The 23273-nt window shown below is 42.1% G+C and overlaps 3 protein-coding genes across 3 annotated transcripts; 2 read left to right on the forward strand and 1 right to left on the reverse strand.

Moving 5' to 3' along the window:
• Positions 1-1493: 1493 nt before the first annotated feature.
• zbtb33 (zinc finger and BTB domain containing 33) lies at positions 1494-3410 on the forward strand (the record flags this gene model as incomplete). The annotated part of the gene is made up of 1 exon (XM_079228977.1): positions 1494-3410. One exon carries the CDS (start codon positions 1494-1496, stop codon positions 3408-3410), a length of 1917 nt encoding a protein of 638 aa, XP_079085103.1.
• Positions 3411-6927: 3517 nt separating this feature from the next.
• On the reverse strand, positions 6928-14234 carry tmem255a (transmembrane protein 255A; the record flags this gene model as incomplete). Its single annotated transcript, XM_079228456.1, has 10 exons — positions 6928-7068; positions 7667-7813; positions 7977-8139; positions 8460-8531; positions 8713-8801; positions 8962-9024; positions 9903-9992; positions 11380-11442; positions 11909-12051; positions 14177-14234. The coding sequence occupies 10 exons, from the start codon at positions 14232-14234 to the stop codon at positions 6928-6930; spliced, it is 1029 nt and encodes a 342-aa protein (XP_079084582.1).
• Positions 14235-16053: 1819 nt separating this feature from the next.
• atp1b4 (ATPase Na+/K+ transporting subunit beta 4) lies at positions 16054-22194 on the forward strand. The gene is made up of 9 exons (XM_079229176.1): positions 16054-16071; positions 16903-16971; positions 17614-17830; positions 19355-19483; positions 19622-19726; positions 20070-20269; positions 20830-20886; positions 20994-21086; positions 21174-22194. The coding sequence occupies exons 1-9, from the start codon at positions 16069-16071 to the stop codon at positions 21333-21335; spliced, it is 1035 nt and encodes a 344-aa protein (XP_079085302.1). The 5' UTR covers positions 16054-16068; the 3' UTR covers positions 21336-22194.
• Positions 22195-23273: the final 1079 nt, after the last annotated feature.

The raw sequence follows: 23273 nt of genomic DNA on the forward strand, positions 1-23273 counted from the left end.
AACACGCGGGAAAGTATGATAAATACAAAGGACGGAGCAGGAAGACCATGTCCGACGAGCTTCATGCAGACTTCAACAACTCCAAATGGACCGCGGCGACAGAACCTGAACCTAAAGCGATCGACCCAGGTCTGTTTGATTTACTTTGTATTTAACGTGTAGTGAGTCTACGCTTTTATTTTGAAGGCAATGAACCGGCAGTCATCTCTCCGCTCATCCCGATGCGGAAACAGATAACCGTTGGCGAACTAACCCGTTTTTCCCCCTGCTGAATTAACGACTCGTTTACATTGTGCATTGCCGCCAACATGACTACACCGACGTGTTGTTGTTGTTGTACATCTTGTGATGATATCAAGGTTGAACTGTGCGCTTGTTAATCCGACACGACGGCGACTCCTTGTGGCGGCTCGACCGACGAGGCTCGAGCGCGCGCTGCAGGGGAAGTTGTCTGTTGTTCGCCTGTTGTCTGTGGCCACGAAACTACAGACGGTGTTAGTGGTGCCGCGCAGTCTCGGCAGCGAACACCTGGGGTTGCAGGTAAACGGAAGTCGGTTTTATGTGTGGCTGTTTAAAGGAACACGAGTCCACGCGTCCGTCGAGGTGTTGTGTTTGAAGCTAGCGGGAAGCTAAGCGGTAGGCCGCGCCTCTTGCAGAGCAGGAAGTGAGGAGGAAGCACAGCGTTACCTTTGTTAGCTCGACCGTTACCTATCGGATCTTTGTAAACGGATCGATTGCGTGAATGAAGGGTTGATCAATGTAGCGAATGTCCCCGTTAAAGCCCAATAAACGTAGTTTTGCACGTGCGCGTTGTCATGCGAGACTAATCCTAAAGCTTGTGTCCACAACTTTGTTAAACTGACGTGTAACGTAAGCTAACGTGGGGCTAAGGGGACGTTATTGTTTTTGTTGCCTGACTAAATTGCGATGCCTAGCACGACTACAAACAGTGAGGTTAAAATGCATACTGTGACTAAGACACGGCCCTTTTGTTCTAATAAATACGTGCATATTTATTGTAATCGTGGGACTATGTTGACTGACAGGTTACAGAACATTTGAGCTCATCTGGACTGGAGCACACTAAAAACAATGTACTCTAAAAAGTAGAATTCACTACAATACAACAGCTTCTCAAAATAAAATGCCCACAAGTCAACCCATCTTTAAGACGAGTTCAACAAAAACAAACATGTCTGTCTATGACTCTCAGACCACTGGAAACTGGGTGTAACTAAAGTATTGTTTAAAAAAAAAAAAGGGGGTTGAACAAACTGTCTGGATTGTTCACCTATTGAATGCTTGGCTGTCGAAAGATAGTTGACTTAGAAACTGGACTTGGAAAAGCAGGATGTGTTAATGACCCAAACAGAACTTGAGCCAAAACCTTCGCTGCATAATTGTATACGGCATGTCATCATGATATAATCTTCTGCCTTTTCTTTTGGATTCATAAATGTGATCATCATTTGTTTTTTTTTCTCTCTACAGCCATGCCAAGTCTAAAGCTGATATCGGCAACCGACACGCAGTATTCAGCAGCTGTGCTGAAGTCAATGAACGAACAGCGAAATCATGGATTATTTTGTGACGTCACCATTATCATACAGGACAAGAAATTCCGAGCGCACAAAACAATCCTGTCTGCTTCAAGTACATATTTCCACCAGCTCTTCAGTGTAGCTGGACAAGTGATAGAGTTAAACTTCATCAAAGCGGAAATTTTTGAAGAGATTCTCAATTACATCTACAGTGCCAAGATCTTCCGTGTCCGCTCCGACATGCTTGAGGAGCTCATCAATGCTGGACAGATACTTGGAGTCAAGTTCATTGCAAACTTGGGGTCACCGTTATCACAAGTTAAGGGTCTGCCTGGTTTGTCAAAGGAGACTGGGAGCAAAAGTGACACATCCACAGAAATGATGCCCATCATCTCGGAGTCTTTCTCAATATCTTCCGAGGAATTCAATCAGACAAGCAAGCAGGCGGGCAACGACTCGGACTCGGACAGTGATGTTATGTTTGTCTCACAGACGGACGCTGAAAGCAGAGCAGCCAATCAAAAAGCCAAATCTGGTGAGGTAATTGATGTGGATACAGCAGATTCAGGAAAAGCAGCATCAACGCAAAATGAAGAATCAAATAATACAGCTGCGAAAGAGAAAGCCGAGAAAGCCGAGAAAGCCCAGACCTCCTTGAAAACTAGTCCTGCAAAGCCTCCCAGCATCAGTGGTCCAATCCCCAGTATCCCCAAAATCAGCGGTCCAATCCCCAGCATCCCCAAAATCATCCCTCTGAACAGTCCAGACAGCAGCTCCAATAACTCATCGTCCCCGGCCAGAGGCCAGAGTGCTCCAACAACGCCAGCCAGGTCAAGCAATGTCACCCCTGAGTCCTCAAGTGCCTCTCAGTCCTCTGAAAACAGCGCGCTAATGGGAGTCCACAAGAAGCAGATTTCTGCTTCTTCTCAGCAAGGGGATTTCAAATTAAAGCTCGTAGATTTGTCTAACCAAGCAAATCAAACTAACAGTCCCAAATCAGTCATGGCAGCGAAAAAGACAGTGACGCTCAATACAACCACAGAGATTGATTCAATTTCATCAGGCTGTAAAGTGTATGCGAATATTGGAGAAAACACGTACGACATTGTCCCAGTGAAGGAAGATCCAGGCGAAGGGGGCTCTAAAGCCATTAAAGGGAAGAGGTCATTGATGGCTACGCCTTTGAAACCCCTGGATAAACCCCCCACCTCACCCTTGGGTGGGCCGAACAAGAAGAAGACCAAGATGGAGCTTGAGGATCACTATGAGCTCATCATGGATGGGAAGACTTTCTACGTGTGCGTCGTCTGCAAGCGCCCCTACGTTTGTCTGACGAGTCTCCGTCGTCACTTCAACATCCACTCGTGGGAAAAGAAGTATCCGTGTCACTACTGCAACAAGGTCTTTGCGCTCGCCGAGTACAGAACTAAACATGAAATCCATCACACGGGAGAGAGGAGGTACCAGTGCTTGGTGTGCAATGAAATGTTCATGAACTACCAGCTGCTGTCAACCCACTGCAAGCAGGCCCACAACCAGGATCCCAGTGGGAGGAAAGAGAAAGATGAGACGGACAACAACGTATACCGGCTCCTGCCGTGTAAAACTGTGCAGATGAAGCCGTACTCGTGGAGCACCGACGGGGAGGGAGTCCCCGTCATATCGGAGGACGGCAGCGTGCATCACATAACCTCCGTCGGCGAAGAGGTCCACTCCTCCACTCAGACCAGGATGTTGAACTGGGACGACATCTTTATTGAGCCTGACGCTCACATGCCGCCGGATGCTCGCGCCCGACAGGCGTCGACCATCAACAGTCCTCAACCGGGAGCCACGGAGTTTGACTTTGTTATACCAGAGACCTACTGAGCAGCCCTCGCTGCCTCATTACCTGTGCCTTTGAGGTGCCTCCCCCTCCTATTTCCTCCTTGGTTCCATGTCAACAATATTCTCCTGTAATTCTTAATAGTCAGCTTAACGTACGGTCACATTAGCATTCCCTTTCAATTACTTTTTTTCTGGTGTAATATTGTACTAAACTCAGTGATGATGCACGCTAGAATAATGTTGAGTCGGCCAGAGCAAGCTAGAGATTGCTTGAATGTCGTAGTCATGCCGTCTGGAGTTGAAGGGAAAGAGAGACGCAGCGAATAGTTGCAGAGCGAAAGCGTAATGTGACCATACCGTTACTCATGTTGCTCTGCTTGTGTAATAGTCTCGATCTTTTTGTATCATTGGAAGAAATGATAGTCACATTAACAAAAACGTATGGACGTGGTTACCGCCCAGTAATATGATAAAGGAAAACAATTAGTTTATGTGGAAGATAAAAAAATCCATGTAAGAAGACTCACCAGCTGTAATAAAAAGTGTGGCGCAAGTTATATCGACATAAACTTAAACTTTACTTTTATCATCTTCTACATACAGGTAAATTAAGTTTGCCTATTTAAGAATGTGAATCATTGAGAGATGATTTTTGTAACTGGGCGACCTGCTGTTCTCCGGAAACATTATAATGCATTTTGTGGTTTCAAAAGATTTGTATAAAATACGATATGACCCGTAATGAAATGAAACACTGTTGCTCAAATTTTTAATCTATTATTACCGGATGCATTGGTCATGATTTAGATGGAACTTTTCATTTTGTGTGTGTGTGTGTGTATGTATGTGTGTGTGTGTATTGTTTGCAATTCCACATCTGGGTATTGTGGAAGGGAAGATATACAATGGTTATTTAATTTTTCAGTGGCTGGAAAACAAATTATGGCTTACTTTTTTCTTGATTTAAACACCTGTTTTATTTTCATAATTGTACATTTTTATTTCCTAGACTTATTATGTTTCCTTTTATTTTTAATATATTTCAATGCCAAAATCCTCCATAGAGACTAGCCTAAATGTAATGATAGGTTTGACATCAATTGAGTGATTTCAATCCGTACATAAAGCACTTGGTGTTGGATCAGGCAGAAGATTTTTCTGTAATATTTTTACTTTTTTACTCTTTTCCATTGTGTCAAAATGTAGTAATTATGCAATATGAGTAAAAAAAAAAAGTAGTGTTAACATGGGAATCTATTCTGCTTTGTGTCATTCAATAAAATAATGCAAAATTAGTTTATAATTAACATATTAACATTGATGTCTGGTGTACAGTATATTTCTTTTAATCTAATTTTGTGTTTGTTTCAGGTGTATTTATTAGGTTTATAGCAGTATACAACATGAAATAGTTATTAAATTCTCTGTTCTGTTGGCATTTAACTAAATGTTCTTTTTTTTGTCACTTAGTAACGAGGGTTCCCTGATGGTAAATAAATTATTCTTTTACTATTTTTACTTAATTGTCTTGCACCACCAGCATTTAAACATCTGTGATTTTAGTTACTGTGCTGTGATATACCTTCTCCAGTCTGAGAACCTTACATGAAATCCTGTCTGGACCAGATGTGAGAGTTGAACTCACTAGTGTAGTGAGACATGCGTATATATTTATGTTCAGTGCAATGGAAAAACTTGTCTGTGGGTTAAATAATGCGGGTTTCGCAGATGAAATTTAGCCACAGCCTTTCTATTGGCTCTGTGAGGTTGTACTGGGGTACTGTGGCTAAGTGGGGTTAGCATGCCCGTCTTTCAATCATAGGGTCGGTGGTTTGAGCCTCGGCTCCGCTAGTCCACGTCAATGTGTCCTTGACCAAGACCCCATACGGTGTATAGAGCAAAAATGTAAGTTGCTTTGGGTGAAAGCGTCAGCTAAATGAAGTGTAATGTACTTAAGAACGGCGGGCTTTGAGCCAACGTGCTGATGTTAGCAGGTATGATGTTTACCCCTGTCACCATATTCATTCAGCAACTTAGCATGCTGACATTTGCTAATTAGCACTATACATAAAATAGAGCTGAGACTGAGTTTTTCAGGTATTTGGTAAAGAATTGACGACATGATAGGCCATGTGAAAAGTTATGGGGGTCATCAAAATTACTAGTTTTATCTTTAGAGGGGGACATCTACACCAAATGTCATGGCAATCCATCAAATGAGGAATTTCTTCCGACCAAAAATGTCGACCCCGTGACCTCACGACGGCGCTACAGGAAAAGTTGTGACCACTGAGGTCTGTCGGGATCGTGCTCTGGCCACTGAACGTCTGCAGAGCTTCATGGCCTCCTTTAGTTGTTGACATGTTTCGGTCCGACTCAAAGCGATCGTGGTGTTGCTCCCTTGAATAAGATGTAACACTCTTTTGAATTACACAAAACATTCTTTTAATGGCAAGAAAAAAAGGAACTGAGAATCAGCCCCTGAGAATGTGTGGTTTAAATGATAAAAAGCAGTGATTAAAGCTGACGGAGACCCGTCTCATGGACGGAAGTTTGCTCTTCTTCACTCTTCCTCAGTGATCAACAGTACTTTCGACTCCTCATGATCTGCCATCTCATGTCAGTGAATCCAGCACCGACTGTCCACGCTCGGCCTGACAGACAACACATTTCAACTCAGATGTGATATTACGACTACTTACAAAGACAGAGACCATATATGTGTACCGGCATGGCAGCTTTTAGTGAAAAGACAATAAATAGGGTTTGAAGTGCAAGTTAACTTAACCGTCCTTCCATAACATCTACTGCAGAATAACTTATTTCTTCCAAAGCATTGCTCTGCAAAGATAAATAGACACCATGATCTGTTCATACACCTTAGTCTTAACTGCTAAAGGAGCATCTGTTTAGCATACTGCTACATACATTACAAGCATGTAATACCTCCATTACAGTCTACTTTGCTTGCTAAACCGCTATGGAAACGTTCGCTTTGGCCTACAACTACAGTTATTAATTTTCTAGCTCATTCAGATTCGGTGGAGACGGCAACGCTTTTATTTAACTGGGGTTCGAACTCACAGGAAGGTCGTAGCTGTGAGCACCAGTCCTGATCCTCACAGTGCAAACAGTGAGGATCATCATCGTCTGCCGCTCGAGGCATGAAGCATTTACAGTGAGAACTGAAGAGAGGTAAACATAAAGCATGAGCTGGAGGAGAGTTGTTGACGTCGTACAGAATAAGTCCAGGAGACCAAGAGCTGCAGCGCTGGAAGCCCGTTTGCGTTAAGGCAGATAGATGTGTAAACAGTTCTGGCTTTGAACCGGGTGTCTCTCTTGATGTGTAGATGCACACACAGTGCAGGCATGAGTGTGAGTGGTGCCCAGGGAGGCAAACGCTCTCTGCGGTCGTCGTCCTCTTCCTCACAACCTTTTCTTCAACACAGTTCTCAAAGATTGTGAGGAAAAGCTCAGAGGAATTGTGCATTCAAACCACTCAGTCAGCATCTGAAAACACTGGATAATGTTTCAGGCGCCGTCTTTGCTCGCAGCCGCATTACGGGCTGTACGGTGGAGGCTTCTCGTCGGGATGGTTGTGAGGAGGAGAGTAGCGGGGAGGGATCATAGTGGGCCACAGGTGGCTGGCTCCAGACTGGGAGTCATCGGAAAGACCCGAGGAGTCGGGGAACAGGGAGCCCTGAAGGGAAGACACAACATTGAGGAGAAGGTTACGACTTTGGTTTCAGTGATTGAATAGTCAATCAATCAATCACTTATTTTATCCCCCTATAAAAATATAGATTAGTACAACTATAAATAAACAAAAAACATAGAGCACAGAATTTGATCGCTGATATAAGATCAGGCCGTCTTTCTCAAAGTGTTTAGAGCGATAGCAGAGGTTGTGAAAGATTCTTTACGTCAATTAGTTATCTTAATCTGAAACTGCTTTCTTTATCAACTGTTTCATTTTGCTGCAGAAATGTACCACCCTATTTAGATGATCTTGATGTTGACAGTGAGAGAAGAACTCCAACAGATTACTAGAAAGCATAAGAGCTCAAGAGACTATTGACTGCAGGCATTGAAACGTTGAGCCCGGTTCGAGTTCATTCTGAAGTTAAAGGCCTTTTCACAACATAATATTGCCTGATTACTTTCACGAGTATTCTGCTCTTCAAAAAAACGAACTGTTGAATGAAACACTTGAGCTGAACTGGACGTCACTGATGAAACAAATAATAAATCCATAACTGATGCAGACCAAGCTCTGCAGATTTGTATGGGCCCTTCACCTGCAGGTCGTAAGCGGTGTAAGGCGGCAGGCAGGGGGCAGCGTTGTAATATGAGTTGATGGTGGTGGTGGGTGGACGAGCCTGTGAGAGGACTGGAGCTGTGATAGCCTCTGGTTCAGATGTACTCTCTAAGGCAGCAGAGGGAATCTTACAAAGACATGAAGAATATTGATCAGTTTCTATAAATGCTAACAACAGAGAATTACAATTGCTCATAAGTACAAAGCCACAATAATTTCATAAACATTCAGCAGTATTTGAGCCCAGCTGTCTTCTCTTCTTTGTTGGTTAACATACAGTGTGTACCCACCATGTCTTTGAAGCCTCCCAGCACTGCCGCAGTGATGATGCCCAGAAAGAGGGCGACGATGTTCAGGATGGTCGCGGACCACAGCAGGTGATAGAGGTGCACCACGTCCTGGCAGCTCTTCACATCGGTGTATTCGTGGTAGCCACCAATCATCTCGACACGGCTGGACCAGTGGGTGGAACAGAGAGGGAGACGGCATACAGTCAAGCTATAAAAGCCTCTAATTCAGTTTATCTTTCTTGTATTTAGGACACAATAGAAGAAAAACACATGTTTTTTTATTTATAGAGATAAATGAGTCGAGGAGAGCTAGAGACACAGAGGACACAAAAAGGACATGCAGAGAGGAAATGACAACCTAAAAACACATTTCTAATGCGAATTACATCATGAAGACTCCACACAATTACTTTAGTCATCACTTATCAACATGAGTTGATAATTTAATCGCCGATATGTTTCTAGAAAAAAAAATGGACCTACTTCCAAATCATGGAGGATTTCCTAAACTTTTTCAAAACATCTTTATTCTGAAGTCCCATAAGAGGATGTTCTCTGAAACAAAGGTTAAAAGAAAAGAAACAGTCTTGCTCTAATACAATCAACGTTGCAGTGCAAAAAAAATCACCCACAAAAATGGCACAACGGTACACATAAAAAATCCAAACAATCAAAGCAGCACAGCAAAGAAAGGAGCCGCTGATTCAGAGGTTTGTCCGTAGCGCAGCGTACTCACTTCCCGCAGTTGTAGAGGTCGCAGCAGTAACAGGTGCTTCCCCTCACACGCAGGTTACAGGACATCCGTGATGATGTCTGACAGGGCACCTGAAGGTCAAAAAAACATTTTAAATAAGTAGTCCTTTGACTTTAGGTCGGATTCTGGCTCTTAACAACGTCCCCATACAATTTCAGGGCGAACACATACACCGAGGATGAAAGGAATAGTATTTCTGTAAACAGATAGTAAATAAAATGTGTTTCTTACGTCACGTTCAGGTTTCTCACTAGAGTGATACACACAGCGGCCGGCATTCAGAGGCCTGAGGTCCTGCAGTAGTACGACAAACATTTTGTTATAGATTGCACAGCACAATTCGTCACTGGTCTACTTTTGAACCAGACTAACGAACAAGAAGAAGCAAAAGCAACGAGACGAGAGCTTGTATGTGATTAGTGCTGCATGATTAATGACAGCAATGCTAATCATGGTTATAGTGGTGAAATCAAACTTCATCAATCAAAACTTCATAGAAAGCTCGTCAAGAAGGCGGATTATGATTATGGTTATTATGCACTTAATTGTGCAACAATTTATGTACATTCAGGGCAAAGCAAGAAAGGATTTTGTCCTTCGGCACCATAAAGTGATTCAGTTTCAGAAGTAAAATTCAGATTTGTTTTAGATACATGTAAGTCAGAAAAAAGAAAACCTCATCTCTTCCGTCTGCCACGGCATCATATTCCTAATTCTATTTTTTTCAATTGCGTGCCAGCAGCCTCTTAGAAGTTCCGTGCACAAAAAAGTTCGAAAAGAAATTCTCCATTTCACTGACGCCAGTGGCAAATGAAAACCTGCTAATGGTGCTGATCTCACTTTTCACCCAGCCATAACTTATTTTCGCATAATTGTTTTCAAGGGTGCATTAGTGGTTATTTAATGTTTGAAGTACTTTGCGTCTTAGAGAATCATCTCACTTTACCACATAATATATTTCTCTCGCTGAGACGGGTGCAGCAGCTGCTACAGACAGCCACATGTGAGCAATGGCATTGCAGAAGGGCATACGTTTAACTATACGTCTAATGCAGACAGAGCATAGTAAGCTGGCATTGATTAATCCGCTTTTTATATGTCAGAGCATAAATGTTATGATATTCATAATTGATCAGCTCGCTTAAATAAATAGAAGCCTCAGTGATACTTACAATATGCCTCGCAGCAAACACTCCATCGACAATAGCGCAGCAGAAGGCGGCCACCACTCCGAAACTGATGAAGACAATAGATGCCACTAACTGTGAAGGAAAACATCAGCTTCATCACTCATCTCTATCATGATTTTGAGACTATAAACTCAATTTAAACAGGCACGATTTGGATTTTTGATCTTTCTCTCACCACTTGAATCGGGTTACATTTCCAACACCAATGAGCATCATCATGCAGGAGTATGAATCCTTCTAAATGGAATAGGATGAGGATGAGGGTGGAGGGGGCTGTGGTTTGTCATCTAGCTCCGGTGATGTTTGTCCTAGCTGGCACGATGCCCAGCTCGTTATAGACACAAAACCCTTGACCCCCCCCCACACACACACACACACACACATTCACTGAACTCTCCTCCCTACACTCCTCAATATAAAAGACAGCATGTATTCAATTAAACACCACCGCACCCTGTCTGCAGACTAGCTCGCTAGAGGGAGGCAGTGCAGGTGACACAACGGATCAAACAGGGAGAGGTAACAGGGATTTATGTCTGTGCAACGATTTCTATGATGCTAACATGAAGAAATTTAGCAATTTAACAACACATGTTCAGGATTTGAGTCGTGATGTGTTGACTTGCTTTGTCAAACCAATCAGATCAAACCACACTCACATTGTCCCGATGAGTGTTAAACTCTTCATAAATAATCCCTAAAGATATTTTTCCAAACTAAACCCAGTCATTTTTGTCCAAGCAACAGTCCAAAATCCAAATATATGTAATTTACTATCATAAAACACCCTTCAAGCCGTGAATTGTTAGCATTTGTGCTTAAAGAGGAATAAAGTGATCGAAATAGTGAGTTCATTTTGTGTCGGTCAACTTATCATTTCAGCTTTACTGAAAATGTAAGTAATGTGTGCTTCTAATACCCCAAACCACTAAAATAAATCTTCAAATTCCGCGTCATAACATTTTATGAGAAACAGCGTACATCTCAGGGGCAGAGTGGCGTAACATGTCATAGCTCAATCATTTGTGGGATTCCAGCCATCCAAACCTTGCTGAGTGATGTAAAAAGATGTCACGGCAAACTCGTTCTTCATTGCAGCCCTGACAGTTCCCGCCCGGCACCCACCACCTGCTCCCCTGATCTGCAGTTTCCTTGCCCACATTCCAGTGTGGACATCTGTCCTCCTCAACTTACACCCTACTTCTATTTCTGGCTCCATCTCCCTTGAAGTGATACTTGCTCCGATACACAAACCTCCTCAGGCCAAGTGGGACTCGCAGTCTGGGTCGGGTCTGCTCTTTCTGTTGTCACTTTAAAAACATAATCAGGCCTACCGGCTGTCGTGAGGTCGTTGGGACTAATGCACAGTTTAATGACAGTTTTCTGTGAGGGCAGAGATAAGGAGACACCAAGCACTCAAGGTGATCTCAATGCACAGAGGTAATACACATCCTCTTACCATTTGCCTCTTGTTCTCTATCAAATGAGTGCCGATAATTCCCAGAAAAGAGCCAAGGCCCAGCTGAAAAAAAATTAAAAAAAAGCTATTAGGGCATTTATCTAATTTGATTATAAAGCAGTGAGATAAAACATGTGTTTCTGTAATGCCATGAGGGAAGAATTTCTGCATGTTTACAATCTTATAGATAAGCGAAATACATTTAACTATGACTCTGATGAATTTGAGGATACAGTTTAAAGGCGCATCCCAAGAAATGTCGCTCTTTACTTGAGGCAGAATGCTAAAAGCAGAGTATTGTGAATAAAACCCATTTATGGACTGAGATACTTTACCTCACTTAGCCCCTAATGACAGTGATGCTGAATAATGAATGTGGGGAAAATTCAACCCTCAGAGACCTTCAGTAATTAGTTTCGGCAGGAGCGGGAAGAGCTGGCTGGAAACACTCTCCCTTCACTCACACCTCAGTCCTTATGGACTCTGACAGGTCTGCTGCTGTGGCACACAGATGTGACCGTGCACTCACAATGACTCCTGGGTAGTAGCCGCCCACTGTGATGTTCTGCGTCCGGGTGGTCGCTGCCAGGCCAAAGATGAGGATGAGTATGGATACGATGAGCAGCAACACCGTCAGTATTATGGATTTCCTCTTCCTCTTCTTAAAGGAACCTGCCAGAAAAATGAGAGAGCATTACTGATGTGACGTGAGCTGTAAAGTGATGTGAAATCAGAGGATGAGGTTGCAACTAAAATCCACCACAAGCATTGATGCACTGGGAAGTAGTTACAGAGACTCAAGACTGGACTCAAGTTCACATTTACAGTGAGTGGCCAATTCTAAAAAGTATTTACCTCTGAAAATGACAACGATTTCTTATGCTGCTCATAAAAAAAATCTATGGCTTGTGCGCCAACATTAAACAATTTAAAACAAAATACACCATTTTTACTTGACATATTTATATGTGTTACTTTTTTGATAGGCTCAAATGAGGTTGAATCATTTTACACGCAACGTACTATATGATGCATGTATGGTAAGCGTATACGTTTTCATCCTGTTTAATTAACTATTGGCATTGCAACAAATATTGTTAAGAATTTGGCTCAGTGATGTCATAGTGCAACAGGACGGACAGGACAACATTCAACACACGATTCTAATAAAAACCATGGAGGTCCATCTGCTTCTGGCTGATCTACTTTGTCTATTTGTTTTACTTCTTCCTGTTTTGTTCCGCTGTGTTCAGAATGTTCCGCGGTATCTTCTGTTTTATTAAACACAGCGTGGGTGAGCAACAATAAAGATGTCACTGCTACTAAAGTATGATGCTCCAACCTGAAGATCTAGAAGAAGTCACGACACTGAGAAGGGAAAGCAAATGTTCTCTGTCAGGTTTTCCCACCATGACGCCTGCATAACAGCCTCTGAGATTAGTGATCTAGAAATGTATCTCCAATTTTGCAGGGCTGGGAGTAACAATTATATTCTGATGATACTTCATTTCCTCTGGGATTATGTTTATTGTAATTGTGTATTGTAGATTGTTTTTATTTGGTTCAAATGTTAAATTACAGCTAATTGAAACATGTTGCTGCTTTGCATCATTGAAATAAAAATAAAAAAGTATTTGATTTTACAATCATACCACATCCTTTCAGTTTTAATCTCCGAGACCACATCATCCAATGCTGGCTTTTAGGTAAAATATCATATGAAATTACAACAATTTTTTCACCTAACATGTCATCTGATGGTCGATATAAGGTTGAAGTAATAACAATCAATGTGCTCTGCCTCTAAGTCAAAGTCATACATGGCTAAAGACGTGTTAACTATACTTTCAAGTATGGATACTGTTATTTGAGATTTGAGATTTAAGATTAGTTATGTTTTTTGTTATTCAAATACTATTACAAAAGTAGATCCAGTGTGACATAACCATTCCAGTATGGTTACACCACCAACCTATCTATGCCTCTCCAGTCCAGTGATGCTTCAGTCGGTGACTACTTTTCATTCTCAAACATGGACCTCCAATGAATATGAGGTCTAAAAAAAAATTACATGCAAGCTTCTTCTATTTACTCAACAATCAACAATCCAAGACTATATATTGTGTAACATAACAATAACTCACATGAATGCTGCTGCTATCAGCTGTGTAGACTGAGTGCTACAGTTAACAAGCCAGTGCTATCTAGTGAGAATAACCTAATATGGGCAGCACTAAAATGCAGACAATCTATTCACAGATGTACCCCTGCACAAAAAGACCCCTTTATCCATTTCATCACCGTGGTAGCAGAGCATCCTGCATAGACCTCTGTGTCAGGCAGTTGACCACCAGAGCCAAACACCCAGGCTCTTGTGGTTACTTAACGTCGCCGCGCCTGCAGTGACGCGCTGCGGCCTGGGCCAGAAAAAAACGGTCCGGAGATCAACGAGTGTTTTTGTCTGCTTTTGTGAGAGGAACAAAACAACATACCGTTGCTTTTTTTTAAACGACAAAAATATGAGTGAGTGGTGTAATTATTACCCTTTGTGTATAGGAACAATGGAAAGACTGCTCTCTGAGCTACACTCCTCAAATTGTGGTAAACCCAGTATTTTTATTTAATGGATCAAACCTGCTGCAGACACGCCATTGACCTTGCACACACACACACACACACACACACACACACACACACACACACACACACACACACACACACACACACACACACACACACACACACACACACACACACACACACACACACACACACACACACACACACACACACCTACCCGGGCTTATTTCAGAGAGGGTCAGCCTGCTGGATTGAAGGCTCTGAGCAGGAGGCATGCCGGCTGGAGGATGTTTTAACGCAATCCACCGGACAACCCTCTTGCAAATGAAAAAAAAAAACCTATAATCACGACTCAACGGTATTGGTTATTTCTCTATACATTTTTTGTAGAGCTAGCGGGGAACAATCGGGAGCAAACGCTGTGCCGGTTTCCTGTGTGGCATTCTCCGTCCTCGCCCAGCCCAGTCTGTCTCACATCCCCGCGGCTGTGATGCGTCCGTCGGCCTCCGTCCTCGCGGTGTGTCGGTGTCGGACGGCGGGGCGCTGCTGCTGCTGCTGCTGCTGCTGGCTGTGTGTGCGCATGTCAAACATAGAGCTACTCAAAAAAGCAAACCTACTCTTACAGTCGTTACTTAGTCGTTTCAAAGTGTAACGATACTTAACTGAGTTAAGATATTATCAGTGTTTTACATCACGGTCGTTACTTCTGTCACAAACCGCTTTGTATACGAAATGTTCATGTCTGCTCATGTCTGATAGCCGATTAAATATAAGTGTAACTAACATACAAAAAAGTATTCCGTCATTTAAATGATAATGAACTGTTGGGAAATGTTCTTATATTTGAGCAAATATAATACAATAAAACAAAAACGTCAATGGGAGGTGAGAGGTACATGTAACGGGGTCACGAGCATGGTACCGCCTCACTGAAAGCAGGGGTAAAAACATGAATGTGAAATGAAGTGAAATAAATAAAGTTTGGTTTGTTTAAATTATTTTATACTGCTGTGTATGTGATTTACATTGATTTGGAGCTCCTTGTCATTGTTGGGGAGAAAGTAGAAGTTGCAGCTGGCACAGGTCTCTTCAGGCCGAGGGTCGAGCGCCATCGTGTGGTAGAAACACAGCGTTGCGTTCAAGAGCCATCAGACGTTCAATGAGCAGCAGGTGAATTACCAAACAACGTGACACCTGTTGCCTTCATGGACGTGAGGGCTTACAGTTCTGAACACGACTTTTTTTTTTAATCAATTACCCAATAAATCAATTCAAGACCTAATATTATTTAGACCCTCATGTAGGAAAATAGCATTACAGCAACTGTTATCTATTATATTGTATTTGTTATATTAATTTAGTTCATTGAAAATACTGAATTTAGTTAACTGAATGTTATATAGTGTAAAATGATATAGGCTATTTGCATACCTTTTGAGGGGGTTGCAACTGCTGTGACAGACTTGGTGACATGACCTCAGTATCTCTAAAATCCTATCGGCACACATGGCAACCTTTGCCTGAAACTGTTTGTATAGGCCTTTATAGACCCTATAAAACCCTGCCCCAAAGTCTAATTTAAACATGTTCCTCTAAAGATGACGATAGAGAGTGATTATAAACTCTTATGGAATTTGCAAAAGTATATTAGAAGGAAACAGAGTTATTTTGGGGGTGTGCAGGCTGACCATTAGCCTGCACACTAAAAGGCTGCTTTGGATCCAGGCACTGTTTTCTAGGTCGCTAACACACTGCAGCTACAGTGTTCTTTAGCGAGCCACCGGAACTTCCCAAATTGCTCCATTGTTTAATCAAATTACCACACATCAAATCTGTTGCATGTTCTCATGAATGTTTTCCTGCAAAACGTCCTGCCTCCACTGAAACATGCACACGCATAAGCACGCGCATACAGGCACAAGTGCACGTTTTTGCCGCGAAAATCTCAAAGAACAGTTTTTTCCATGACGCAATTTCTCTTTTCACGTTAAAGAAGAAGAAAAAGCCCCCCAGCGCCCACTTTTAACATGGGGTAACAGCGCGTTACGTGACCGGCGTGCAGATGGGATCAGGGATGAGGACAACTTGAATTTCCCCAGAGGGGAGCTTATGGTAAGCAGTTGCTGCAGGAGTCTATGGACCTGCTGGCGTTGGCAACGGGATCAATGTGCATGCATGTGCAGAGACAATAGGCCTACTTGATGACAATACTATTACATGTATGATTCTTTTGTTTCATATTAAATATATGCCCGATCAATTATAATAACACTAATAAAATATAAAACACGTTTTTAGAAACACGTTAATTATACTACTGTCTATGTGCACGTACAGTGCGCAGTCAGGCAATGATTGACAACAGTGTCTTGTGCTGGAATAAGCTATAAATTCATGCTTTGCTTCAGTCTTAGCAGACAATGGCTGATGGTGTACGTGTACTGAATGCAGTGCTGTGGTCCGCGCCGCTGCCAAAACGTCTCTAGGTCCAAAAAAAAAAGCACTTTGTATCCCACCCCCAGTTTTTCTCTGTCCAGCGTTCATTCACTATGATGCGAGCTTAGTTGCAGGAGGTTCTCCAGACCCGCTACCCTTTGCATGCCTTTAAACTTTCTAATGAAATCCCCAAACACTTTTTGACAAACATTATTTTTTTTTGCTCTGGGGGTCAAGAGGGCTTTCGACACTTTAAGACGCGTTTCTATTGCAAAGAAAACTTCAGGTATGTCCGATCTTTAAATGAAATTGTATTTGTTGCACCTGTAATAATTATGTATTGTGTCTTATTTGCAGAGTTAGCTATTTAGATAACTTAGCATTGTTGTGAAAAGTTTTACAAATGTTGTTAAACTTGACAAGATTGCAGATGTAAAGATGTGACGCTTTCAGTTCATGGCATGGGAGATGTGATTGGTTTAACAAGTGCCTTTTCCTTCTGTGAAGAATATGGAGCCCAGTTCCACAGAGGGAGGAGCTGAAGAGACGCTCCTTAAAAATCATCCACCAAGTCTTGTAAGTGCTGATTTTAGATAGAAAACATATAACTTTATGATCACCTTATTCACTGAAGCACATGCAGCAATTACGGCATCTTTCCCACAAACAATGGAGTTGATAGATTTTTATGAAAAGCCCAGTTATTATATACTCAATAATCACATTTTTATTGGCACAAGATGCATTTTAAACATTTAACAGCAGATTCTTTTAAAAGCCAAACTCTCCCAAATGAAGTGACTTTTTGGTGACACTTTCAAGCGTCCTGTGGTTCCTCTGGGATCTGTGTGTCCTGGCTTGTGGATGCTGAGAGTCAGTGAGTAACATCTGGCTGTCAAAGTGACCCTCCAGCTCAGCTGTCTGCAGCTGCTGCTCCAAGCAGGAGGGTCCACTCAGAGGAGGTCAGCTCTCCCAATGAGTGCCAGAGAGGTCACCAGCGGGTTTATAATTTGCAGAAACAGGGGACAGAACCATCAGTGCGATGTTCATTAATATGCAGAGCACTCTGTGGCAGTTTATATCGTCTGTCATACTCGGATCAGAAGGCATGCCATTTTTTTCTGGCAGCGATTTGAAAAGAAAATAGGTTGACTGCAGAACTTAGCAGTTAAGAATATGTGTGGTGAGGGCTTTTTCTCTCCTTCTTCTTTCAACCAGCCTCACAAAGTGATACTCAAACATGGCCAGGAGTTGGAGGAAGAGCAGGAGGAGTTGGCCGAGCACCAGCCTCTAGAGCAGGAAGACCTGAACTTTGAGAGATGGAAGCGCAGGCCGCTACCCCAGAGGACGCTCTACCAGAAAATAGACGACATTAAGACATACTTGTGGAATGCAGAGACCAAGGAATTCATGGGTCGCTCTGGGAAGAGCTGGAGTGAGTTGACGATTATGACAAGTTCTATGTTGTTGGGATGTGATGGGGGAACGTTTGGATTAATGCAAAAGTATTTCATTTTTTTACTGCATGTGTCCAATTATTACAGATCTAATGTCTAATGCTTTACAGTTTGAATTGTCTTCAACAAGAGCAGACAAAGTGTTTGAATGTCTTTAAAAGATAGTTTATGGAGTTAGAAATGTCTCTCCAGTCCAGTGACTCTGCTCACTGTGCTGAGTGTGTGTGTGTCCTTATGCTCAATGTTTACATAGGTGCATGGACAATTCAGAGTGGCCCGACAAAAACAGACTGCCTGGGGACGCGTCCCCAGCGGGAGCCCACTGTCCCGGGCCTCGCATTGGCCAGGAATCACATTCCTCTACATCTTACCATGCTCTCCACAGCCTCTTTCCCAAACCCTTGGTGACCTCACTGTTGAACTTTACATGCTTCAGGCCCCTCATATGCAGCTAAACACGTAGAGATGCTCTTCACTTTTTCTTTTTTTTTATCTCTAGAGCTCACTGCCAAATTGAGCTTTGGTGCAGGCCAACTTTACTTGGCAGAAGCGACAAACTGGATGAGTTTGTTGAGTCAATGATGATGGAGCAGCCTCTTGGTATTCCAGGGTAGCTGCCATGTGACGCCATTGAGCCCCTCCCTCAGCTTCACTGTACACAATGGCAAACATGATCCCACTGAGTGTAGAGAGAATATCCAAGGGAAGTGTGTGTTACTCGCATAAGCTGATATGCTGGATCCTGGGCCGAGCTCAGAGCTCATTTCAGCTACAAAATCAGTGTGCACACGTGTAGAGGAGTGGGGCCCATGTGTCTGATGAAGAAAGGCTCTGAGTTGAAGTCTGTGCTGTGTGTCCTGTGAGACGAGTGTGTAACAGGGGACACAATACCAGAGTGGGGTGATTGGGGCTCCTTGGAGCTGGCCGGGCCTCTAAGGCTGCAAAAGACCTTCACTACGATGGCAACCGGAGGTTCACTGTGTTCCTAAGTGAAAGGACAGCTGGGAGAATTCTCACTGAGCTCAAACAGAAAGGCCTTTGTGGCTCCAGGGACGCAAGGCTGGCTGCAGCTAGGCCCCTGTGAAATTGCCCGCACAGCAAAAGCCATTTAATTTAGGGCACGTTTGGCTTGATTAGTTGCTAATGGACTGGTAATTGAAAATTGTTCTTGGGCTTTCTTTGTTACGGAGTTCTCACACTAGCTCACTATGGTATATTTTATACCAAAACTACTAGTTATTTAGAGTTATTTGCAAGTCCAGTCATGAAGGCAGGACAGTGCTTTTGTATGACTAAACAAATTAGTGACCGTCCTGATCAAAGACAGTAGCTGGAGTCCAGACTCAGTCTGAGCAAAAGAGGAAATGAATGGGTCATTGTCCTTCTCCGCTCATATCAGAGGTTTGTTGAGAAATGCGGCATCTGTTATGCAAGCCACTTTTGTGCAAATACTGGATCATAAAATATTCACCCTAATCGCTCTTTTTTCATTTCTCTTCCAGGCCTCATCCTTCTCTTCTACGCTGTACTTTATTTGTTTCTCGCAGCCATGTTTGGTGGCTGTATGTTTTGCCTCATGTGGTCTATTAGTCCCTACCATCCAACCTATAATGATAGAGTGATGCCACCAGGTAAATAAAACCCCAAACTCAAAACACTCCATGCATCCTCTGCTGTCACTTTCCTCTCGTCTCTCTGCTCTGTCCTTCAGTCTCCTGCTTCTACTTGAGTCTCAGCACAGTTGACTGTCTCTGGGTCTCCACTGGCAGGTATGACGATGGCCCCACACCTAGATGCGCACGAGATCGCTTTCAACGCCTCTAATCGCAAGTCCTGGAAGATGTACGCGAAGTCTATGGATGAATATCTGAGACGTGAGTCTGTGGCGATTGTGGAGGATGACGTAAAAATTGAGGGGGTCAAACGAGGTTGTTGAATTTGTTTAAAATCAAGCGGGCATGTAATGAGTTAATCCTCATCTTCACTACCTTTGTCCCCTTTTTCCATTTGATTCTTGCAGGGCATGCTGGGAAGGGAAGCCTCTTTGTGGGCAGAGTGCAGCTATTCAATTTATTCTTTTTTTTCTCACCCTGCTTTTGTTAATCAGAGGCCTGAGTCTGGCAGGGTATTGCTGTTGCAAGGGTTTATTTATGCCCTCTTCCTCTCCTCCCCCCTCATCCCTCCGCCTGCCTCTTTCTCCCTGCTCTCCATTTTCAGCGTATAACGATGGTCCTCAGCAGAAGAAGAATATTCATTGCACACAGGAAAAATACTTCATGCAGGACGACTTGGAGGAGAGCGCAGAGCGGAAAGCGTGTGAGTTCAGGAGGTCCTGGTTGGGGGAATGTTCGGGGCTGCAGGACCCCAACTATGGCTATTCTCAGGGAAGGCCATGCATCCTCCTTCGAATGAACCGGGTAAGACGAGCATTAGTCACCAAAACCCGTAAAACAGTGTGCTTTTAAACGTACAAACGAAAGAGGGTCATAAAACAGCAGGAACACAGTGTGTTACCGGACTGTTGAAGCTCACGGTTTTCTCATTGAGTGACATCTTGTGGCCATTTCAGGGGGAGGATGAACATACATGAAACCACTTGTGCACTACTTTTTGAATGTTGAATGATATTTTATCCAGAATCACATTCTCATATTATTTTAGTTAGAATTAAAACCTTTGCTTGTAATTTGTATTTTTTATGTTTAAAGACATTCTCTTGCTGGAGTTGAAACAAAGAAGGTGGATAGTGTGTACATCAACACAAAAAAAGCATAAAATGGAAAAGGAGAGGCTGATCACACACTGACATTTACAAACTACCAACATTTTTATTTATGCAAAGTTTTGACCTCCAAAGTCTTTCTCGGGCAAACATCCACGAGAGTTCGGTTTGAAGACACGTTGAACAAAAATATAGAACCGAAATAGGCGTTGAAGAAAATTTTGTTTGTTTCTTACTGTTCTTACTTTTCAATAGATTCTTGGTTATTTACCTGGACAGGGCAAACCAATAAACGTGACTTGTGAAGTTAAGGTACAGTAATCATCAACACACTCTTATATTAATCACATATGTAATATTATCAAAGTGATAAGCAACCTATCTGAAAATGTAGAAAACACAACATCTTCCTTTTTCAGAAAGGACCTCCAGAAGCCTTGGGAGAAATCCAATTTTTCCCGAAAAGCTTTTTTGATCTGAAGTACTATCCATACTATGGGAAGCTCAGACATGTGAGTGAGAGTTTCATCGTTGTGGATAGAATATCCACACTTGTAATGAAATATGAAATAACATCTGTTGTGTCACTTCTGTCTCAGACAAACTACTCTGCACCGGTGGTGGCTGTGCGTTTTGGGTTAGTGCAGTACGACACTCACATCCAAGTCAAATGCAAGCTGAATGGAAAGGGCATCATCAACGATTCCCCCACTGACCGCTACCTGGGCAGTGTGACCTTCTCCTTGGATATCGGAGCGTAAGGCAAATATATCGCTGCCAGCAGGATGCTCCCGTGACAACGAGGCAGGAAAATGTACAAGAAAAAAATATGTTGAACCATTATTTTCCATGAAATATGTAATTTCCCTCTCCTCATCTTTCACTTAAATATCCACATCTTTTGCTGTGAAACAAATTCCTCAAGAAGTAGATATTTACTCTTGTGTTTCTGTTGTATCTTTGTACCCTGAGCGTGCTACTGGCACCTGCACCCACAACAAACAGTGCCGAGCACAGGACAAGTGTCATAGAGAGTTACAGTTCCTGATATTTTGTAATGATTAGCAAGATTAATCAAACTAAATTATGCTCTGCCCAATAGTTAGAATTTCTGGCTATGCAAATCCAATTGTGACTTAAAACATTACTAGGCAATTAGACATATTGGTATATCAGGTTAGATCATGGTTTTGTGAGCACAGTTTTGTGTGACAATGTGTACTAATTTGTTTTGAATTATATTTTTCAAACATGTATATTGTAAGAATTATCTATCATGCAAACACTGAAAGCAGGACTTGTACTGTACTTACACAGTAAAAAAAAGACATAGTAAATGACTGCAAATACACTATTACTATATTTTTGTTGAATAGAGCAGTATTATACATTTATGATAAAGCATCACGAGCCACTTCTTGCCTTCTTTTGTAAAAACATGCTTTTGAAAATGAAATACTACACAAGACTGATCAATAAAGAGACATACTGTACTGTGAAATAGTTTGTGACATGTCTGTACCATTTAAAAAATAACTGTTTTGTGATCGTATTAATCTGTCTGAACTTTGCTACTAAACATGGTATCAATGTTGTATTTATTCCTATTATAGATCTTATAATAAATACAATATCCTGGTATGTACTGTAAGTTTTCTTCCACATCAACTTTTACAACGCTTGTAACATATCTAAACTCTTTAATTTTCAGTAAAACTTTACATTCTTTTGGAGGTAAACACATTTGAAAATCCAGTCTTTCAGCAATTACATAACCTTGAACTGATGACATGTTGTCTGCTACAGAAAATTAGAAATTATAAACTGCATAATGGTTAAATACAATGTATTTTAATATTCTCGTTATTTATGACTGGAGTTTGACTATGAGAGGTCTAACAGACTATACTTGAGGACTAACAAAAGGAACATAAAACTCATGTCTCTCCCATAACGTGTAAAACATGAAATATATCTTTATTAAAAAAAAGAATCTACAGCCATGCTAGCTGTAGCGGGTTTTTGAGTTAAATGCTAACACATCTTAGTTTAGCTTATTAGCTACAGTGAATGTTGTTAGTCATTGCAGATATATGGTGATGATGATGACTTAGGTTGTAAAGTAGTAGGTATTATAAGTTAATTATGAGAGGGACATGAATGGCTGGGACAGCATGTGTGTATTTACTCAATTTATTCAGAAGTGCAGGCCCCGTTTGGGGTAAAGGGAAGTGTTAGAACACCTGTAAACCTTTCTAACATGAGTTTTATAATGGCAGAATAAATCAAATAAATATTTCAAGGACACCCAACAACCAGGAAGGAAAGCCAATGCCAACAAAACACAGATTAACAGTTCATTAAATTGTATAAACTAGACTTGAGCCTTAATATACTGCTGTGACCTCTGCGTAAAATTGCATAACTGCCTGAATGCCTGTGATAGCTGGCGTGAGTCATGCCTCTGGTTATAAAAAAGCACGCCGTTGAGCAAAGTTGAGCAGACGTTATGAGCAATCACAGCAGTTCACCGAACCACGTGAGCGTTTAGTTTTGAACCGTTAACCTTTGAATTCAGCTCGGTCACAAGACTCACAATCTTCTGAAAACTTCACACTAAACGTAGAGCCGTTAAAAGAATGACAGTGATACTAAACAAGAATGAAACTTTATTTAATTTGTTTCCCACTTGTGTTAAA

This window comes from Taurulus bubalis (assembly GCF_910589615.1).
Source record: "Taurulus bubalis genome assembly, chromosome: 13".
In the NCBI taxonomy this organism is placed as follows: Eukaryota; Metazoa; Chordata; class Actinopteri; order Perciformes; family Cottidae; genus Taurulus; species Taurulus bubalis.

Coding starts and splice junctions, on each gene's coding strand:
- atp1b4 (XM_079229176.1), top strand. Junction 19,727..20,069: donor TATGGATGAATATCTGAGAC/GTGAGTCTGTGG, acceptor CTCCATTTTCAG/CGTATAACGATGGTCCTCAG. Junction 20,270..20,829: donor TCCTCCTTCGAATGAACCGG/GTAAGACGAGCA, acceptor ACTTTTCAATAG/ATTCTTGGTTATTTACCTGG.